A 17175-nucleotide genomic window follows, 5' to 3' on the forward strand; every position below is an offset into this window, starting at 1 on the left:
AGGCGAAAAGCTCGTAAAGAAAAACAAGTTAGTGAGAAACATCACAAAGACTGGAAAAAACTCAGTGCTGAGATTACTCAAGTTGAAGATGTGTCTGCAAGTGGGCTACTGCACACTATAACAAGCGAGGAACTTTTTGGAAGTGGTGAAGGCGAGGACCCTTGTGAAATTGGTGAAAAAACTAGCCCAGGGACTGTTAGCAGTACCAGTGATAATGTGACTGTCAGTTTATTATCAAGAGTTATAGAACTAGAAGCAAAGGCAAGGTATATGCAAATTGCACTGCAAGATAAAAAGAAAGAGATGGAAAAACTGCAGCACATTAATATGGTCATAAACAGCAAACTCGGTGCCTCTGGTCAAGCTTTGAAAGATGGTACATTTACTTATGCTAACGTGAAAAAGGATAACAAACTACTGCAGTTCTATACTGGGTTCACCTGTTCATCTGACTTTGAGTCTTTTTTTGAATTCATCAACTGTGGTGAAAATGGTGAAAATGTGAGACTCACTGAAGCTCATGTGAGAGATCCCGAAGGTTCAGCCAAGAGACGCAACAGAAAGCTCTCTGGTCGTGATCAGGTGCCTCTTGTCCTTTGCAGTCTAAAAGTGGGATTATACGAACAAGACCTGGCATTCCGTCTTTCAATTAGTCAGGGGACCATTAGCAAAATCCTTGTGAGCTGGATCAATTTCTTATATATACAGTTGGGAAGACTTGTTCTCTGGCCGTCAAGACAATATGTCGACAGAAATGTGCCAGATGACTTTAAAGCTGAATATCCCACAACTCGTGTTGTGATCGACGCAACTGAAATTCAGTGTCAAGTTCCTTCGTCATTCCTAAATAAAACTGTGTCATATTCGTCATACAAAAGTCGGCAGACTAAAAAAGGTCTCATTGGCATTGCCCCAAACGGCATTGTGACGTTTGTATCTGAGTTGTACGACGGGTCCATCTCTGATGTAGAACTTGCCAAAAGATGTGGAATCCTGAAGATGCCATATGATGATTGTGATAGTATAATGGCTGATCCGCATACAGACTGACTTGCCTTCTTGCGTAAGCCTAAATATTCCCCCATTTCTTCAAAATGATGGGCAATTTGCAGCTTCCGATGTGATTGAAACACAGAAGATTGCCCGCCTCCGAATACATGTTTAGAGACTCATACTGCGAATTAAGTGCTATGGGATCGTAAGAGAAACAATCCCAGTTAACCTTGTCCCAGTTCTGAATCAGATGTAGACTGTTTGTGTCATAATGACAGTCCTTATGAACCCCATCATCAGCTCTTCAGGTGAATAAGAGATACCAAGTGAAGAATAGTTATTTGGTTCCTTTGAGTCTACTTTTATTTGAAGCATATGCCGATCCTATGCTTAAGTATATTGAAGGGTAAATAAAAGGACTTGAAATAGAGGATACTCAAATAAAAGTTCAAAGTTTTTTTTATTATCTAATAGTATTTACAGAAACAGAAGATTTTGTAAAAGCAACTAATACAACCAAATATTTTTTTAAATTTATTTTAAAAAAAAATACTTGTTAAAAATAGTTAACGAGGGTTTTACAAAAGTTCTACGAGTACCCCTTACAGGTTTGAGTAGTGAATGTTGGGGGGCTATCCCCCCCAACCCCCTCGCTCCCTTATGCGACAGGGGCTGTGCTCTCATCGCCTCTATCTTTATGAAAATGTTTGTCTTTCTCACTACTCTTTTAAACAATAAAAAATTTAGCGTAAAGAGCGAGGCGTTGAGGAGAGCACAGCCCATTTCATATACGGAAGCAAGGGTTTGGGGGTGGCAGCCCCCAACTGCACTTCCTAATCCCTGCACGTTTTAAGGTTCGAACTTGTGACTCAGCCTCTTTAACTTTTTAGAAAACGTATTTTTTTTAAAATAATTTCTGCACGTTTTTTTACATTTTATTAATTATTTTTGATTGACTAAGTGTTCGATTATCTTTTCTGTATTTAATGTTGGGGGGCGGCCGCCTCACAAACCCACCGTTTTTGAAAATTCTTGTGTTAAGGCTTTTAATTCCTGAATACTCAAATCAAATTCACAGTAAGATTTTCTTTTTTCAACTTTTCTTCGAGCATGTGGGTATACGGCATGTTATCAAAGCAGTGGAGACTTACCTGTAACCTGAAGGCCGACTGTGATATTCTTCTGGAGACGCCTGTTGAGCCGAAGGATTTCATAGATTGGATTTAAAAAAGAAACTGAGTTTATTTTTTAAACTTTAAATTCAGTATATAAAAAATTTCTCTCACAGGGAATCCAACCCAGATCTTCCGCCTGACAGACAGGAACAACGACCATTGTACCACAGAGACACTAGTTATAGTGTTTTAGTCTCTCGTATCTATTTTTGACTCAAGCAAATCCCCACAAAACTTGATATTTGGTTTTTGAAAATTAGGGAAGGAAGGATCGGATTGAGCTGAAATTTTGAGGATAAGCTCCCAGGCCCCAGCAAAGCTTATCCTCTAAATTTCAACCCGATCGGACAACGTTACAGGGGGGTTGTGGTGGGAAAAATTAACATGGGCTCTTATAGGAAAACGAGGTTTTTCGTAAATATAATTCGGGGGATAATTTTTTCGGTCTGAAAATGTCAAAAGACCCTAACCGGTCGAATTCCGCTTCAAATGAGTCCTAATTCACCCGGATCCGGGGCCAACTGTGGCCTTTAGGGGTGGCTTATAAAAAAAAAAAGAGAAATGAACGTTAAGTGGCTATATTTGTTTTTTGGAAAACAGGGAAGGAGTGATCGGATTGAGCTGAAATTTCGAGGATAAGCTCCTGGGCCCGAGGAATGCTTAACCTCTAAATTTCAGCCCAATCGGACAACGTTAAAGGGGGGCTGTGGTCGGAGGGTCGAAACTTCTGGCCCACTTTTACCCATGAAGATAAAATAGGAGGGGGTGTACTTTTGCACGTTTATTAGTTGGAGCTTGGGCTACAAAATGCGATCACTGCTGTCTCTCTGCGACCGCTAGGACCGGAAATCGCTTAACATTGTGGTGGGTCTCCTCTTTAGAGGCACAAGTGTGCTTCCTTAATTTTCAAGGTAGAAATAAATAAAGCAAAATCTGAGAGTTCAAGCCTCAGAGATGAGGATAGAGATTTCGTGCATGGTGTACCAACCAAAGAAGAAACCAAAGTACTTGGAACAGTTTTCAACAACAGTTGGAAGAAAACGCAGAAATTAAATTGGAATTAAATTAGAAGCATTGTAAAAAAGGCAATTTCTTATGGAAACAACTGAAGTCTAACTATACACCAGAAGGCTCCGTATGTAATTATTGCTGTATGCCCTATAATATGGTATCCTGCAACAGTTTCTCTACCAAATAAAACAACATTAAAGGAAATAACAAGAATAATTTATACATTTGTATGGAAAATAAAGTACCCAGCCAAATTAAAGAAAACGGATTTGACTAGTGGCCGAATTTTTGATGAAAGACAGGTTTTAGTTAGGTTTTTTTTATATATATATATAGGTTAAAAAAAAAATGCTTTTATTTGCAGGAACTCATAATCACATAAATCAAAGGAACTCTGAATCACAAAAATCAAAGGAACTCAAAATACATTACTTTGACATTTCCAAAGTGTTGCTTCTGCAACATGGATCGTTACTGAAACTTGAGCATCAACCAATCAGCGTCGCGAAACTCAACTCAAACGTGTTTGCAAAGAATTTTTTTGCAGTAACTGGTGCCTGTGAGGGGTTCTCTTTTGTGGTTTCTGGATACGTCGAAAAGGTTTATCACATTAATCAACGGACCTCAAATTACAGAAGCTCAGACAAGTATTCCAGATAATTTTGGAAATAGCAATCAGTCAGAGTTTTGACTTCATTTTCCCAAAAAACATTATCAAAAGGTATCCTTTATATTATTATAACATTTTATGTTCATAATAAAAAGTCACACCATGATAGTCCAGTAATGCCAAGTTGCCCTTGGATCTTATAATATTATTGGTGGTCTTTTCTCAAGCATGGGAGGCATTGGTATTCAGCTAAAAACTGGTCCTCAGTTGAGTATCAAAGACTATATGGGCACTTGAATTGAATAATGACACTTGTGTCTCTTTCGAATTGGTCAAACACACGCCAGTCAGGAGACGTGGCAAGCCAGTACTCAGCTGGTCTCAAAATCCCACAGTCCATAACCACAACGTCCCTTCCTCTTTTTTTCAAATTTTTTTTTGTAAATTCGAACAGCAGTTGCTTCATGCGTCCTGCCCCACTTTACAGCTGGGTTTCTATCCAAATTTCGATCTGCAAAGTTTGACGAAACTTTTTGCTCCAAGGAGTGACCCTTTTCACCACCAAACCGAATTTGCTGGAGGTAAGTTAAAACTTACGTGCATGGAACCACGTTTTACTTTCAGCCTGTCTGCGAGAATTTTTTTCAATTTCTTTGGCTTCTGATGCTGACACTCTTAAGGAGTCTATCACTTGCTGCTGTTTTGGATCAGTATTTGTCAACATGTAACTACCTGTACGTTCATACACAGGAAAATCAGGAAACTCAACAGCCTTGAACAATGCACTGGTTACAACACTGAGATTGGTTACAATACTACAAGTAGGATCATCTACTTGTAAATGGTTGGTCAATGTTGACAGCACTGGGCAATCTAATAATCTATTCTGAACAAGCTTGGCCTGGGAATATTCTCCTCTTTCGATGCCGTCTTTCAAAAGATCTGCAAGAAAATCCTTTTTTAAAGGTCTCCTTAACACAAAAATACAAGTTTTAGCATGCCTTGGACTTCAAACTTAAAGTGCTTGCATCAATCTGGAAATGAGAGAGCCAGCAGCGTAGCCAGGATTTCGTTTTGGGGGGGGTGTCAGTCTACATAATTTAGTAGTCAAGAAAACAAAAAATGGCATTAATTGTAGTGACGGATCCGGGATTTACGATGAAAGGAGGGGGGGGGGGAGAAGTAAAAATTACTTCCGTTTATAGAGCAATTTGAATTATAGGCAAGGTCATCCTAATTCCTTTGGACCTGAGGAAGGGGCGACGAAAATGTGCGGACTAAGTCAAATCTGTGCAGAAAATTTTGAGGTTTGAAGTGGTAAATATATCTATTTTGGGCGAGAAGATGGTTTGAAAGCAGTGCTTTCTGCCGCAAAGCAGCGGAAATTTTAGAACCATGTATAACTAAAAAGTGTACTATCCCATATATTTACTTCTTTTACACCTATCTTTGAGGATTAAATTACCTTAAAACTAGTGTTGTGCAAAGAGTCTAAGTTTTAAGAAAATGTCTAGTAAGAAATGTCATTTTCTAATTTTTTTTCTGCTCATAATGAAGTTGGTGAATAGTCAAGGATAGAAAAGTATTTTCTGGCATGGAGCACTACATTTTTGGATTTACCACTAAAGCGTGCATTTTTTTTTTATGAACAAGTAATTACTCTTTGGCTCCTTAATGCCTCCCGCCTACAGGACCTAATCTTCTGTGCCAACTATACTATTTTGATGACCATTGGATGGTGTAGATTGCTAATGAATTGTCCTGTCAGTGCCAAATAGCTTAATTTTTCTGTTGAAAATGCATTTTCAAGTCTCTATTACAAAACCAATAAAAGAAAAATTCCTCTGGTGCAATGTACCAACCCATCCTTAGTTACTCAACTGATGATAAGTTCCAGGGTATTCGAACAGTCTGGAATAAGCAATTTAAGGCATTACAAGAACGCCGTTGCCCCCTTCGGACTGGGAAAATTTCCAATTTTATGGCATTTATGACAAACTTTACCAGATTTCAGAGGGAGGGTGATCACCCCGATCCCCCCCCCCAATAAACGCGACTGACCGCGGCACCCCTGAAAGCCAAGGAAAAACTAAGATAAACATGTATGAAAAACCCTTGTGCTTTATTGGAATTTGTTATATGTTGTCTTATTCCTTGGCATGTGTCCTGGTAGTCCTGAAGCAAAACTTCTGAGATGCAAGTCAAAACAGCAACTCACAGCATGCTTCACGCATGGAACAGGTCAACTACTGCATTCCCCAGTTCAAAGCCCAGAAAGCTGCCTAAATGAAGAGCAGAGAAATGCAAAGAAAAATGGTTTTCTCATCATCGAAATGTTCACATGAGAGCCATCTCAGGATCCAAAGTCCAGGTACAGATTACATTTGAAAACATAATTTTTAAACATAAGTTATTGTTTCTGAGAGTAAAATAAAATTGTTTTAGTGAATCAGATTTACCTTTATAAAAAACCATTAACAAAAATAAACAAAGATTATGTAACAGAAACTCTGTCCTACCTGAAAATGCAGATACAGCTGGGCTAAGGGAAGAACTAAGTTGCACAAATCGCAATCTCAGACTGAGACAATCATCTTTACTGACATGCGGGTCATACAGCTGCACTGTTTTTGGAGTTGACAGTCCTCCTTCCCGACCATGGCGAATGTCAATGTCCATCACCTTTGGTGGCTCAAGATCCCGCTTTCTCATGTAATTCCACTGTTGAGGCATCTCGGTGCGGCTCAGGGAGGCGGGGATTTATTTGTACTTCAGACTTTGCATCAAACTGATAATTTTCAAGAGTGACACCAGGTGATTGCAAAAAACACTTCCAGCAATGCATGAACAAGCACTGTTGATAATCTGAGTGTCACAGGAAAGATAGACTTTGATTGAATGTGGCCTGTCCCTCTTTTTAAAACTGCGATAGCAACTCCCTTTTATCACTAACCCTTTATTTCCAAACAGTCCTTCCACTTCTAAAATATGCATGGTTTCCAGGTCAATATATTGCTCCAACAACAAGCTTTAGCTTCTCTTGACTTGCTGGCTGGCTGAATTTGAAGCTTTGTAATAATCTTCAATAAAAGTGTCTGAGATAAGTGGGACAGTATCAAGATTTCTGCACCACTGGCCCTAAAAAATATGAGAAAATTAGAGTTGACAAATTTTGTACTGATTTGTTCTTCAAATAGACATAGGCCTAGGCCTAACCAGTTAAACTGAGGAGATTTGAGTATGATTTTTGGGTATGAAATGACTTCATAACGTTCTGAGTGTGGTGGAAGATAAAACCGACGCGGGGCTCCTTTAAATCAGGGGTTGAGGGGGGGGGGCACCCCCACCAGACAAATAAAAAAAATAAAACTGGATTGAAATGTTATTTACAAAATTGGGAAATTTCAGGGGGGCCAGGCCCCTGGCCCCCCCCTAAACATACCGCTACTTTAAATTATGTTTTTAGGAACTCTGAGATACTTTTTTGTGACAGACATACAGCAAACGTTTTTTTGGAGATCTGAGATCAGGCACCGGAGGCCAGAGTGCTAAAAATACACATTTATACTCTTGTGTTTGGTGTAGCCTGAGGAAAAGTTAGAAAAAAATGCAGCTATCCTGCTGCTGAAGGAAAAGTAGGAGAAAAACAGATTAGGATCAAGGTCCGTTTTCAGGAGAGGAAGAGGACTATTACCATGTGCTGAATTGCTGGGACTGGACTTAAATCTCCCTGATAGCTGACCAAAACCAGGGCCAGAACTAGGGGGGCACTGGGGGCAGCTGCCCTGGGCACTGAGTTGTGGGGGCGCCAAAAGTGTCCCCTGTAACCCTCCAAAGTTAATATATGTTTCCAAAAAACATATTTTGATTTTGTTCTAGGGACAGAAACTGAGGGACGGGGATCCTGAGCTCCTCAAAACCTCAACTGGCACCCGTCTCAGCTATTTCAAATCATAAATTTTCAGTCACAACACACACCTAAATGAAATTTTAATTAATAGGCTATCATTCTTCAAAACTCAAGTGCACTTGTCATTTGATCAACGATTATCATTGAACAAAAATCAATTAGGGTTATAGATTTATCAAATTTAATTTAATATAGACATAATTAAATAAAATTAAATTAATTAATTTAATAATTAATATGAATTCAGTTTCAAAATAAATTTCGAATAGCTTATATTCTATAAGTAAATCATTTTTTTGTATTCATATATTCAAAATCTAGTTAATGGTAAGAGCAAGGCCCAGAGACATAGGCAGGGGCATCACGAAGGAGAGGGGAATGATATTTATTTTCAAATTATTTGCTTTCCTACAAAGAAATCTGAGATGCAAATGAAAAAAAATACACATTTTAGTAGAAAGTAAGAAAATTTTCAAGTACTTTGCACCAGAAAATAACATTTCAGACCATCCAATTATTTTATCTGCTGGCAAATAAGCAAGAAAACAAACTGACAATATCCTTGAACTAAATTTATAAAATTTGATCCTTTACGGAAAACTATTAGTTAATTATTATTATATTTCTATTCAGAATTAAATTCTAAATGGAGATGTAGGTCTATTTCTTAGCTATCTCAATATTCCATGAATGGAAAAATTTACCAAAATGTTACCACATGATGCCTGTGTAGTTGGAACACAAAATATTAACCTGGCTGGACAGAGAGGAATTTCTAGAAGGGCACAGACCCCAAAACCATCAAATCATCATCAAAACCATCAATGTTAATTTCTAAGTGTCAAATTTTCCTTAGAAACTGGAAAGTCAACCCAGGTTCTTAGGTCATAAACATGTTAAAATTATTTTAGACTAGGGTGGATCTTTCTGTGTCACTTTTGTTAACTTCTTTGCCTTTTTTGGCACCTAAATAAATGCTTGTAATTTTCAAGTTGGAGTCCATGATTGGCTGGGCAAAGATATAACCTAGTACAGGCTAAACCTACTACCCAAGCTCAGGAAAAATCAATCCAGAATGCAGGTGATGTACAGCCTTGCTATCAACAAAATTAACTCACCAATCACCCTCCATAAAATATGGAGGGTGATTGGAGGCAACAAGAAATCTGAGATGCAAATGAAAAAAAATACACATTTTAGTAGGAAGTTTGAAAATTTTCCAGCACTTTGCACCAGAAAATACCATTTCAGACCATCCAATTATTTTATCTGCTGGCAAATAAGCAAGAAAACAAACTGACAATATCCTTGAACTAGATTTATAAAATTTGATTCTTTGCGGCAAACTATTAGTTAATGATTATTATATTTGGATTCAGCATGAAATTCCAAATGGAGATGTAGGTCTATTTCTTAGCTATCTCAATATTCCATGAATGGAAAAATTTACCAAAATGTTACAACACGATGCCTGTGCAGTTGGAACACAAAATATTAACCTGGCTGGACAGAGAGGAATTTCTAGAAGGGCACTGACCCCAAAACCATCCAATTATCAATACCTTTGTAGCAGTATCTAGCCTAAGTTTTCTTGGTACTGATTCACAATGTTAATTTCTAAGGGTCAAATTTTCCTTAAAAACTGGAAAGTCAACCCAGGTTCTTAGGTCATAAACATGTTAAAATTATTGTAGAGACTATGGCGGATCTTTCTGTGTCACTTTTGTTAACTTCTTTGCCTTTTTTGGCACCTAAAGTTTGTAATTTTCAAGTTGGAGTCCATGATTGGCTGGGCAAAGATATAGCCTAGTACAGGCTAAACCTACTACCCAAGCTCAGGAAAAATCAATCCAGAATGCAGGTGATGTACAGCCTTGCTATTAACAATATTATCAACAAAATTAACTCACCAGTGCCTTCTGAATTTCAGGAAATTCCATGATAAGTTCCATGTTTGCACAGCAAACCTTCCAACAATATGGCCGATTTTCGCGCAGTGTTGCAATTCAGGGGGAAAAACGAATAAGGTCTATAAACTCAAAAAAGCGCCCAAATGACGCAAAAGCGCGCTACCTGGCAACTTTGCCTCTACTTTTCCTTTATGTTTTAGATATAGATGGCAGTTTCAATAACAGTTAATTTGAAATTAAACAACCTGAACTAATAGCCTAAGTAAATATTTAGCACATTTTATAGCAGTCTCATGAATTTTTGTTGTGTCTCATTTTGAAGAGTTGGAATGCCAAAATAATACTAATAAAAGAATCTCTTAGGCTAAAAATTGCTTGTCTATAAAATAAAATTATTGCAGGCAATTAATGGAAATAAATAACCTAAATTTTTTTAAATGTAATAATTTCTACAATTGTAATTGTGTTTTAGCACCTCCTTACTAGTGCCTTGATAGGTGACAACCCTAGGATAGCCTAGGCCTTCATACAAAAGCAGGCTATGCTGATTTTAATGCTGTTATATTCAGATTAATTAAAAAAACTTTTTCCACAAAATAAGTTTTTCAAAGAAAAGCAAAGAAATCCATTAAACCAAAAATGATCAAAAATCAAATAATCTACCAAGCTTGAAACTACCACAAATCAGCATCAATAAATAAATGAGGTAAATTTTTACTAAATCATATGGTAAATATCTACCAAATCATATTATTGACTTATGCATAAAGTGAATATACACCTCGATGCCTTTTTTTATGCTGATTACAAATATAATAATAATTTCTATCAGAAATGAATTTCAGCCCCCCCCCTATATATGCCAGTTCAGGGTATATATTTCTACATCAGAGGGGGGTGGGGCAAATTTTGTTTCTTATATAAATAGGAGGTAGTTTAAACTTTACCCTTCCCCTAATGTAGAAATATATACCCTGAATTGGCATATTTAGGGGGGGGGGCTGAAATTCATTTCTGATAGAACTGATTATTATATTGATTATTATATGATTATTATTATGATTATTATGCATAAGTCAATAATATGATTTGGTAGATATTTACCAATCATATTATTGACTTACAAATAAAGTAAATATATGACTTGATGTCTTTTTTATGCTCTTTCCAAATATAATAATCATTTTTGTTGGAAATGAATTTTACCCCCACCCCTATATATACCAATTTAGCATATATATTTGCACATTAAAGGGGGTGGGGCAACTTTTATTTCTGATGTAAATGGGAGGTAAATTTAAACTTTACCTTACCCCACTAATGTGCAAATATATAGGCTACCCTGAATTGTATTTAGGGGTGGGGGATAAAATTCATTTTCAACAAAAATGATTATTATATTTGGAAAGAGCATAAAAAAAGGCATCAAGTGGTATATTCACTTTATTTGTAAGTCAATAATATGATTTGGTAAAAATTTACCATAAATGAAACCCAAAACAAACAGAAATTACAATTAATAACTAAGTCAAACTCAATACAAGCAGAAATTAATATGATTAGGGCTCAAAAACCCTATGCCTTCCCAAGGCCTGAACATAATTTGCACTTTACTGAAAAAATATAAATGTTTTTACTTTTATAACTATAAATCAAATAATATTAGCATTTTGATTAATAAATATCTGTATATATATATATATTAAACTGACAATGCACATTCATTTTTTAGTAAAGTACAAATTATGTTCTGGCCATGGGAAGGCGTAGGGGTTTTGAGCCTTACTCATGTTAATTTCTACTCATTTTGAATTTGATTATTTATTGTAATTTCTGTTTTTTTTGGGTTTCGTTTATTTATTGATGCTGATTTGTGGCAGTTTCACACTTGGTAGATTATTTGATTTTATTTTTGCTCATTTTTGGTTTAATGGAGTTCTTTGTTTTCCTTGAAAAACTTATTTTGTGGAAAATGTATTTTAATTAATTTCTGTTTGTTTATATTGACATACTCTTTTCAGGGAAAAACAATAATAGTTTAAATCTTTTAGTTTTTTTTAAGACTTTATAGTTTGGCTTACTATTTGTATGTTGGAGAAAATTTTTCAGCAATTTTCAACAACATACACCCTTTTAAAAATCTGGACACAAATAGTAGTGTTTAATTTAGTTTCATACCTCCTCTAGTTGATCTGAAATAGAAAACTTGATACCATTTGCAAAAAATTTGTTCACTTTCTTTGATACCTTGGATACACTTACTCTATTTTGATTTGGTTTAATTTTCAGAGCAGAAGTAGCCCTGAAAGTTTGAAAATAATACCCTCAGTCATTCTTTGGATACTACTGAGTTGCCTTATTAGGAATTAGCATTAACACTGTGCATTTTGATTTAATCTTAAGGCAACATTTAGTTTTCAAACATGATGGGCAAATGGGTGGGTGGGCATGGGAGGGGGATTAGTTGCCCTCCAATCACTTTCAACTATTAAAAAGGGCACTAGCCCTTTCTGTTTTTAATCAAATGAGGCCTTTTTGATGTTTTTGAATTACAATAAATAACTGAGTCAAACTCAAAACGAGCAGAAATTAACATGAGTAGGGCTCAAAACCCCTATGCCATCCCAAGGCCAGAACATAATTTGTACTTTACTGAAAAAAATACAAATGAATGTGCATTTCTCAGAACTGACTGTAGGTATTTCTTATAAGCTTCATAAATCAAAAGGCTAGCTAAACTGAAAAATATAAATGTTTTTACTTTTATAACTTTAATAAATCAAATAATATTAACATTTTGATTACTAAATATCAGCATATGTATATTAAACTGACAATGCACATTCATTTGTATTTTTTTTTGGTAAAGTGCAAATTATGTTCTGGCCTTGGGATGGCATAGGGGTTTTGAGCCCTACTCATGTTAATTTCTGCTTGTTTTGAGTTTGACTTGGTAATTTATTGTAATTTCTGTTCGTTTTGGGTTTCATGTATTTATTGATGCTGATTTGTGGTAGTTTCATGCCTGGTAGATTATTTTATTTTTGTTCAATTTTGGTTTAATGGGGTTCTTTACTTTTCTTTGAAAAACTTATTTTGTGGAAAATTTTTTTTTAATTAATTTCTGTTTGTTTTATATTGACATAGTCTTTTTGGTGAAAAAGAGAATAATTCTTTAAATCTTTCTGTTTTTTAAGACTTTATAGTTTGGCCTGCTATTTGTATGCTGAAGAAAAATTTTCAGCAATTTTTAACAACATACACCCTTTGAAAAATTTGGACCCAAACAGTTGTGTTTAATTTAGTTTCATACCTCCTCTAGTTGACCTGAAATAGAAAACTTGATACCATTTGCAAAAGAAATCTGTTTACTTTCTTTGATAGCTGGGGTACACTTACGCTATTTTGATTTGGTTAAATTTTAAGACCAGAAGTAGCCCCAAAAGTTTGAACACAATAACCTCAGTCATTCTTGGGATACTGCTGAGATGCCTTATTGGGAATTAGCATTAATACTGTACATTTTGAATTAACCTTAAGGTAACATTTAGTTCTTAAACATAATAGGCAAATGGGTTGGTGGGCGTAGTAGTGGGAATAGTTGCCCTCCAGTCACTTTCGACTATTAGCCCTTTCTATTTTCAATCAAATCATCCCTTTTCAAAGTTCCTAAGACAACTTCGATACGAAGTGCCCTGTTCTAAAAAAAAAAAAAAAAATATATATATTAATACGTTGTACCCACATCAGTGTTTACTATAAAAATGTCAAGCCTTTCAATAAGTTTTGACTACTGAAAAGGGCACTGGGCCTTTCAATTTCCAATCGAATGAGCCCTTTCTGAGTATCTACGACAACCCTTCCTATAAACACCTTAAATGCCTTAAGTGCAAAAATTAAAATCCTTGCTGTGACGTCTGTGAGGCGGGTGTCAACCTCAAAGACCTAATATCCAGAACTTTCAACTACGTTAAACAAAATGGCTATCTCAAAATTTTGATTGGATGTGTTTGGAGAAATGGTGGGCACCAGTGGGGCGTTAGTTGCTCTCCTATCACTTTCAACAATTAAAAAAGCCACTAGCCCTTTGAATTTCCAATCAAATAAGCCTTTTTGAAGTTTCTACAATAACGTTTTCAATAAAAACCTTATATGCCCCCAGGACATAACTTACAACTCTTACCCAGAGGGCTGGGAGGGGAGGGGGTCGTCATTCTCAAAGACCTAATTTCCATAACTTTCAACTACGTTGAACAAAATTGCTATCTCAAATTCTGATTGGATGCGTTTGGGGAAATGGTGGGCGTGAGAGGAGTGTTAGTTGCCCTCCAATCACTTTCGACTATTAAAAAGGGCACTAGCCCTTTCAATTTCCAATGGAATGAGCCCTTTTTGAAGTTTCTATGACAACGCTTTCTATAAAAACCTTATATGCCCCAGGGCATAACTTACAACCCTTGACCTGGTTGCTGTGAGGGGGTTGTCATCCTCAAAGACATGATTTCCAGACCTTTCAACTACATTGAAAGGAATACATAGTAGTCTGCAACTACAAGGAAGGAATCGAATGATTCCTTTTTGAAGTTTCTATGACAACGCTTTCTATAATAAAAAAAGGCGTTAATTGCTCTCCAATTATTTCAACTATTAAAAAAGGCACTAGCCCTTTCAATTTCCAATCAAATGAACCTTTTTTTTTAAGTTTATATAACACTGCTTTCTGTAAATACCTTATATGCCCCCAGGGCAAAACTTGCAACCCTGAGGGCTGTGGGGGGAGTGTCATCCTCAAATACGCACATTCTGGACCTTTCAACTACATTGAACAAAATGGCTATCTCAAAATTTTGATTGGATGTGTTTGGGGAAATGATGGGCATGAGAGGGGGTCACTTGGCATCCAGTCACTTTCGACTATTAAAAAGGGAACTAGCCGTTTCGATTTCCAATCGAATGATTCCTTTATGAACAACACACAGGGGTTAGAAAAGAGCAAATGTTTTATTTTAAAAATAATTATGGTTTTAGATTTATTGTATCTTTTTTGAAAGAAATTTAAAAAAGATTTATTGCTTATAATATAAATACAATATTTGCTTCAATCTTTGTTACTGAAAAAAGAATTAAATACATTAAAAACAAACCAACTAATAATAATAAATAACTAACTAATAACTAATATGTGAACAAAACGAAATATCAACTCCTCTTCTAAAATAGTTTTTGTGTCTCATTTAATTTGTTGTTTGTTATACCCCTTCTTTTAACAATAATCAATTCATCCAAACAAAACAAAATTCGAGGCTATACCAAGAAATGATTGAAACCCTGGTAAATAAATTTGAGTTCAACAAGAGTAAATTCTTACAATATGAAGGAAATCTATTTTTATTAAATCTGACTGAACCAACTACGCACTGTGACACAACTATCCAATTTCTTTGTTACAAAATTTATTTACCAAAATTTGAAAGTGTAATCCCGAAAAATGTAAGTTTCTATCTTCCTAGCGAAAATTAATAGTAACAACTTTGGTTGAATTCTCAGTGAAATTTTTTTTTTCTATCTTAAAAAGTGGTTCAGTTAGATGAATAAACTGTTTAGAATAGATCCAAAACCTAAATTATGCCCTAGAAAGATCATTGTAAGTAGGTTTATCAACATCCACCCTTCTCTCTCCAAAAGGTATTGATCTCTCATGACTGGTTAAATTTCTTAATTACAGAATGAATTTGCTAGCTCTAAGCTAATATTTCCATTTGATTTGCCATTCAACATTTCCACACATGGTATTTGCTGCCAATATAATTGCATGCCAGCACACCTTCCTTTCCCCAATCCCCAGATATAGCTGTTACACCATAAGCAAAAGTTTACTGTTTTATTGTTTGTTTTATTTGTACTCATTTTTCATCAGCTGTTTTTTCATAATTATAACTATTACCAATTTAAAAATTCTGCTCGTTTTGAGTTTGACTTGGTTATTTCTTGTAATTTCTGTTCGTTTTGGGTTTAATTTATTTATCAAGGCTGATTTGTGGTAGTTACACGCTTGGAAGATTATTTAATTTTATTTTTGCTCATTTTTGGTTTAATGGAGTTTTTTACTTTTCTTTGAAAAACTTGTTTTGTGGAAAAAGTTTTTTTAATTAACAATAATAAATAACTAACTAATAACTAATATGTGAACAAAACAAAATACCAACTCCTTTTCTACAATCCTTAAATTTTTCCTCAGCTGTTTTTCATAATGACAACTAATCATAGGCAGCGCAATAGCGCTGCCTAAGTAAAGAACCATATGGGCACAATGTATTATTTATTTTTGGTTCTTGGTCTTAGATGAGGGCACTTCGTATCAAAGTTATCGTAGAAACTTCGAAAAGGGCTTATTCAATTGGAAATTGGAGTGGTTTGTGCCCTTTTTAATAGTCAAAAGTGATTGGAAGGCAACTAACACTGTTTCCACGTCTACCATTTTCCAAAACATATCCAATCAAAATTTTTACTTAGCCATTTTGTTCAGCGTAGTTGATTTCCAGATATAAATTATGTTTTTGAGGAGGACACTCCCCCACAGCCTTCAGGGCAAGGGTTGTAAGTTATGCCCTGGGGGCATATAAGATTTTTATAGAAAGCTTTGTCGTAGAACCAAGGGCAATATTTTTCTTTTGATTATCTTGAAGTCATGTTGTTTTTTTCTAACACTTGTTGGGCTGTAACTACATCAGACCAAGACACTGACATTAGTCAGGATCCAAAATTGAAAAGTCCATTGGTTGTGATCTGTGATCTGTGGGTAATAATTGTCATAGTGTGCTTGGTGGTTAGTTTATTCTTTTCATATTAAATTCACATTGAAGTGATACCCCCCCCCCCCCCCCCCTAGAGGAGTATACATGGTGGGCTCTTAATAAATCCAGAAAAATCTAAACAGATAAAAAATATTTATAAAATTGTAATATTTTTTTCTAATTATTATATTGCAATTAAATTTATTTATGTTTAATTATTATTTTTATTCTAAATTTACATTTTCTTTTTAATTGATTTAGAAAAAATATACAAATAAAAAATCTATAAAAAACTATATTGTCTCGTATCTCCAGCAGCTGTCATAATTGTACCCTGGATTAAAACCATACCAGTCATCCCATTTGGAAGTCTCCATGGTTTCAGTTTAGCCCATGTTATTTTAGCATAATTACTTAAAATTGGGACATAAATTAAATTGATATGTAATCATTGGTGACTTGAAATTTCAATCCTTCTCCTCTCTTTCCCGGGAACAATAAAAAGGTCGCAGTTTTACAAATATTATAGTCAGGTATTTTTAAGAGGGTTCCATTGTAACTGAACCACCATGTAACAGAACCCCAAGTAACTGAACCACTGTAACTGAACCACCGTGCAACTGAACCATCGTGCAATTGAACCATCGTGCAACTGAATCACCGTGCAACTGAACCCCCGTGCAACTGAACCCTCGTTCTACTGAGCCCTCATGCAACTGAACCCCCCCTTAACTGGACCCTCGTGCAACCCCCATGCAACTCAACCCCATTT

At 35.6% G+C, this 17175-nt stretch overlaps 2 protein-coding genes across 2 annotated transcripts; one reads left to right on the plus strand and one right to left on the minus strand.

Moving 5' to 3' along the window:
• Window positions 1-270: 270 nt before the first annotated feature.
• On the plus strand, window positions 271-1050 carry LOC148945497 (uncharacterized). The gene has a single exon (XM_089099062.1). The coding sequence runs from the start codon at window positions 271-273 to the stop codon at window positions 1048-1050; it is 780 nt and encodes a 259-aa protein (XP_088955188.1).
• A 3167-nt stretch (window positions 1051-4217) lies between these two features.
• LOC148945498 (uncharacterized) lies at window positions 4218-6688 on the minus strand. The gene is made up of 2 exons (XM_089099371.1): window positions 6309-6688; window positions 4218-4731 (listed from the first exon to the last, which is right to left on the minus strand). The coding sequence occupies exons 1-2, from the start codon at window positions 6520-6522 to the stop codon at window positions 4376-4378; spliced, it is 570 nt and encodes a 189-aa protein (XP_088955497.1). The 5' UTR covers window positions 6523-6688; the 3' UTR covers window positions 4218-4375.
• Between the last annotated feature and the right edge of the window lie 10487 nt (window positions 6689-17175).

Source organism: Artemia sp. Qi Xiang Cuo, chromosome 13, assembly GCF_049724085.1.
Source record: "Artemia sp. Qi Xiang Cuo chromosome 13, ASM4972408v1, whole genome shotgun sequence".
Classification (NCBI taxonomy): Eukaryota; Metazoa; Arthropoda; class Branchiopoda; order Anostraca; family Artemiidae; genus Artemia; species Artemia sp. Qi Xiang Cuo.

Coding starts and splice junctions, on each gene's coding strand:
- LOC148945497 (XM_089099062.1), top strand. CDS start 271: ATGCAAATTGCACTGCAAGATAAAAAGAAAGAGATGGAAAAACTGCAG.
- LOC148945498 (XM_089099371.1), bottom strand. CDS start 6,522: ATGCCTCAACAGTGGAATTACATGAGAAAGCGGGATCTTGAGCCACCA. Junction 4,732..6,308: donor AGCTGTATCTGCATTTTCAG/GTAGGACAGAGT, acceptor ATTTTCTTGCAG/ATCTTTTGAAAGACGGCATC.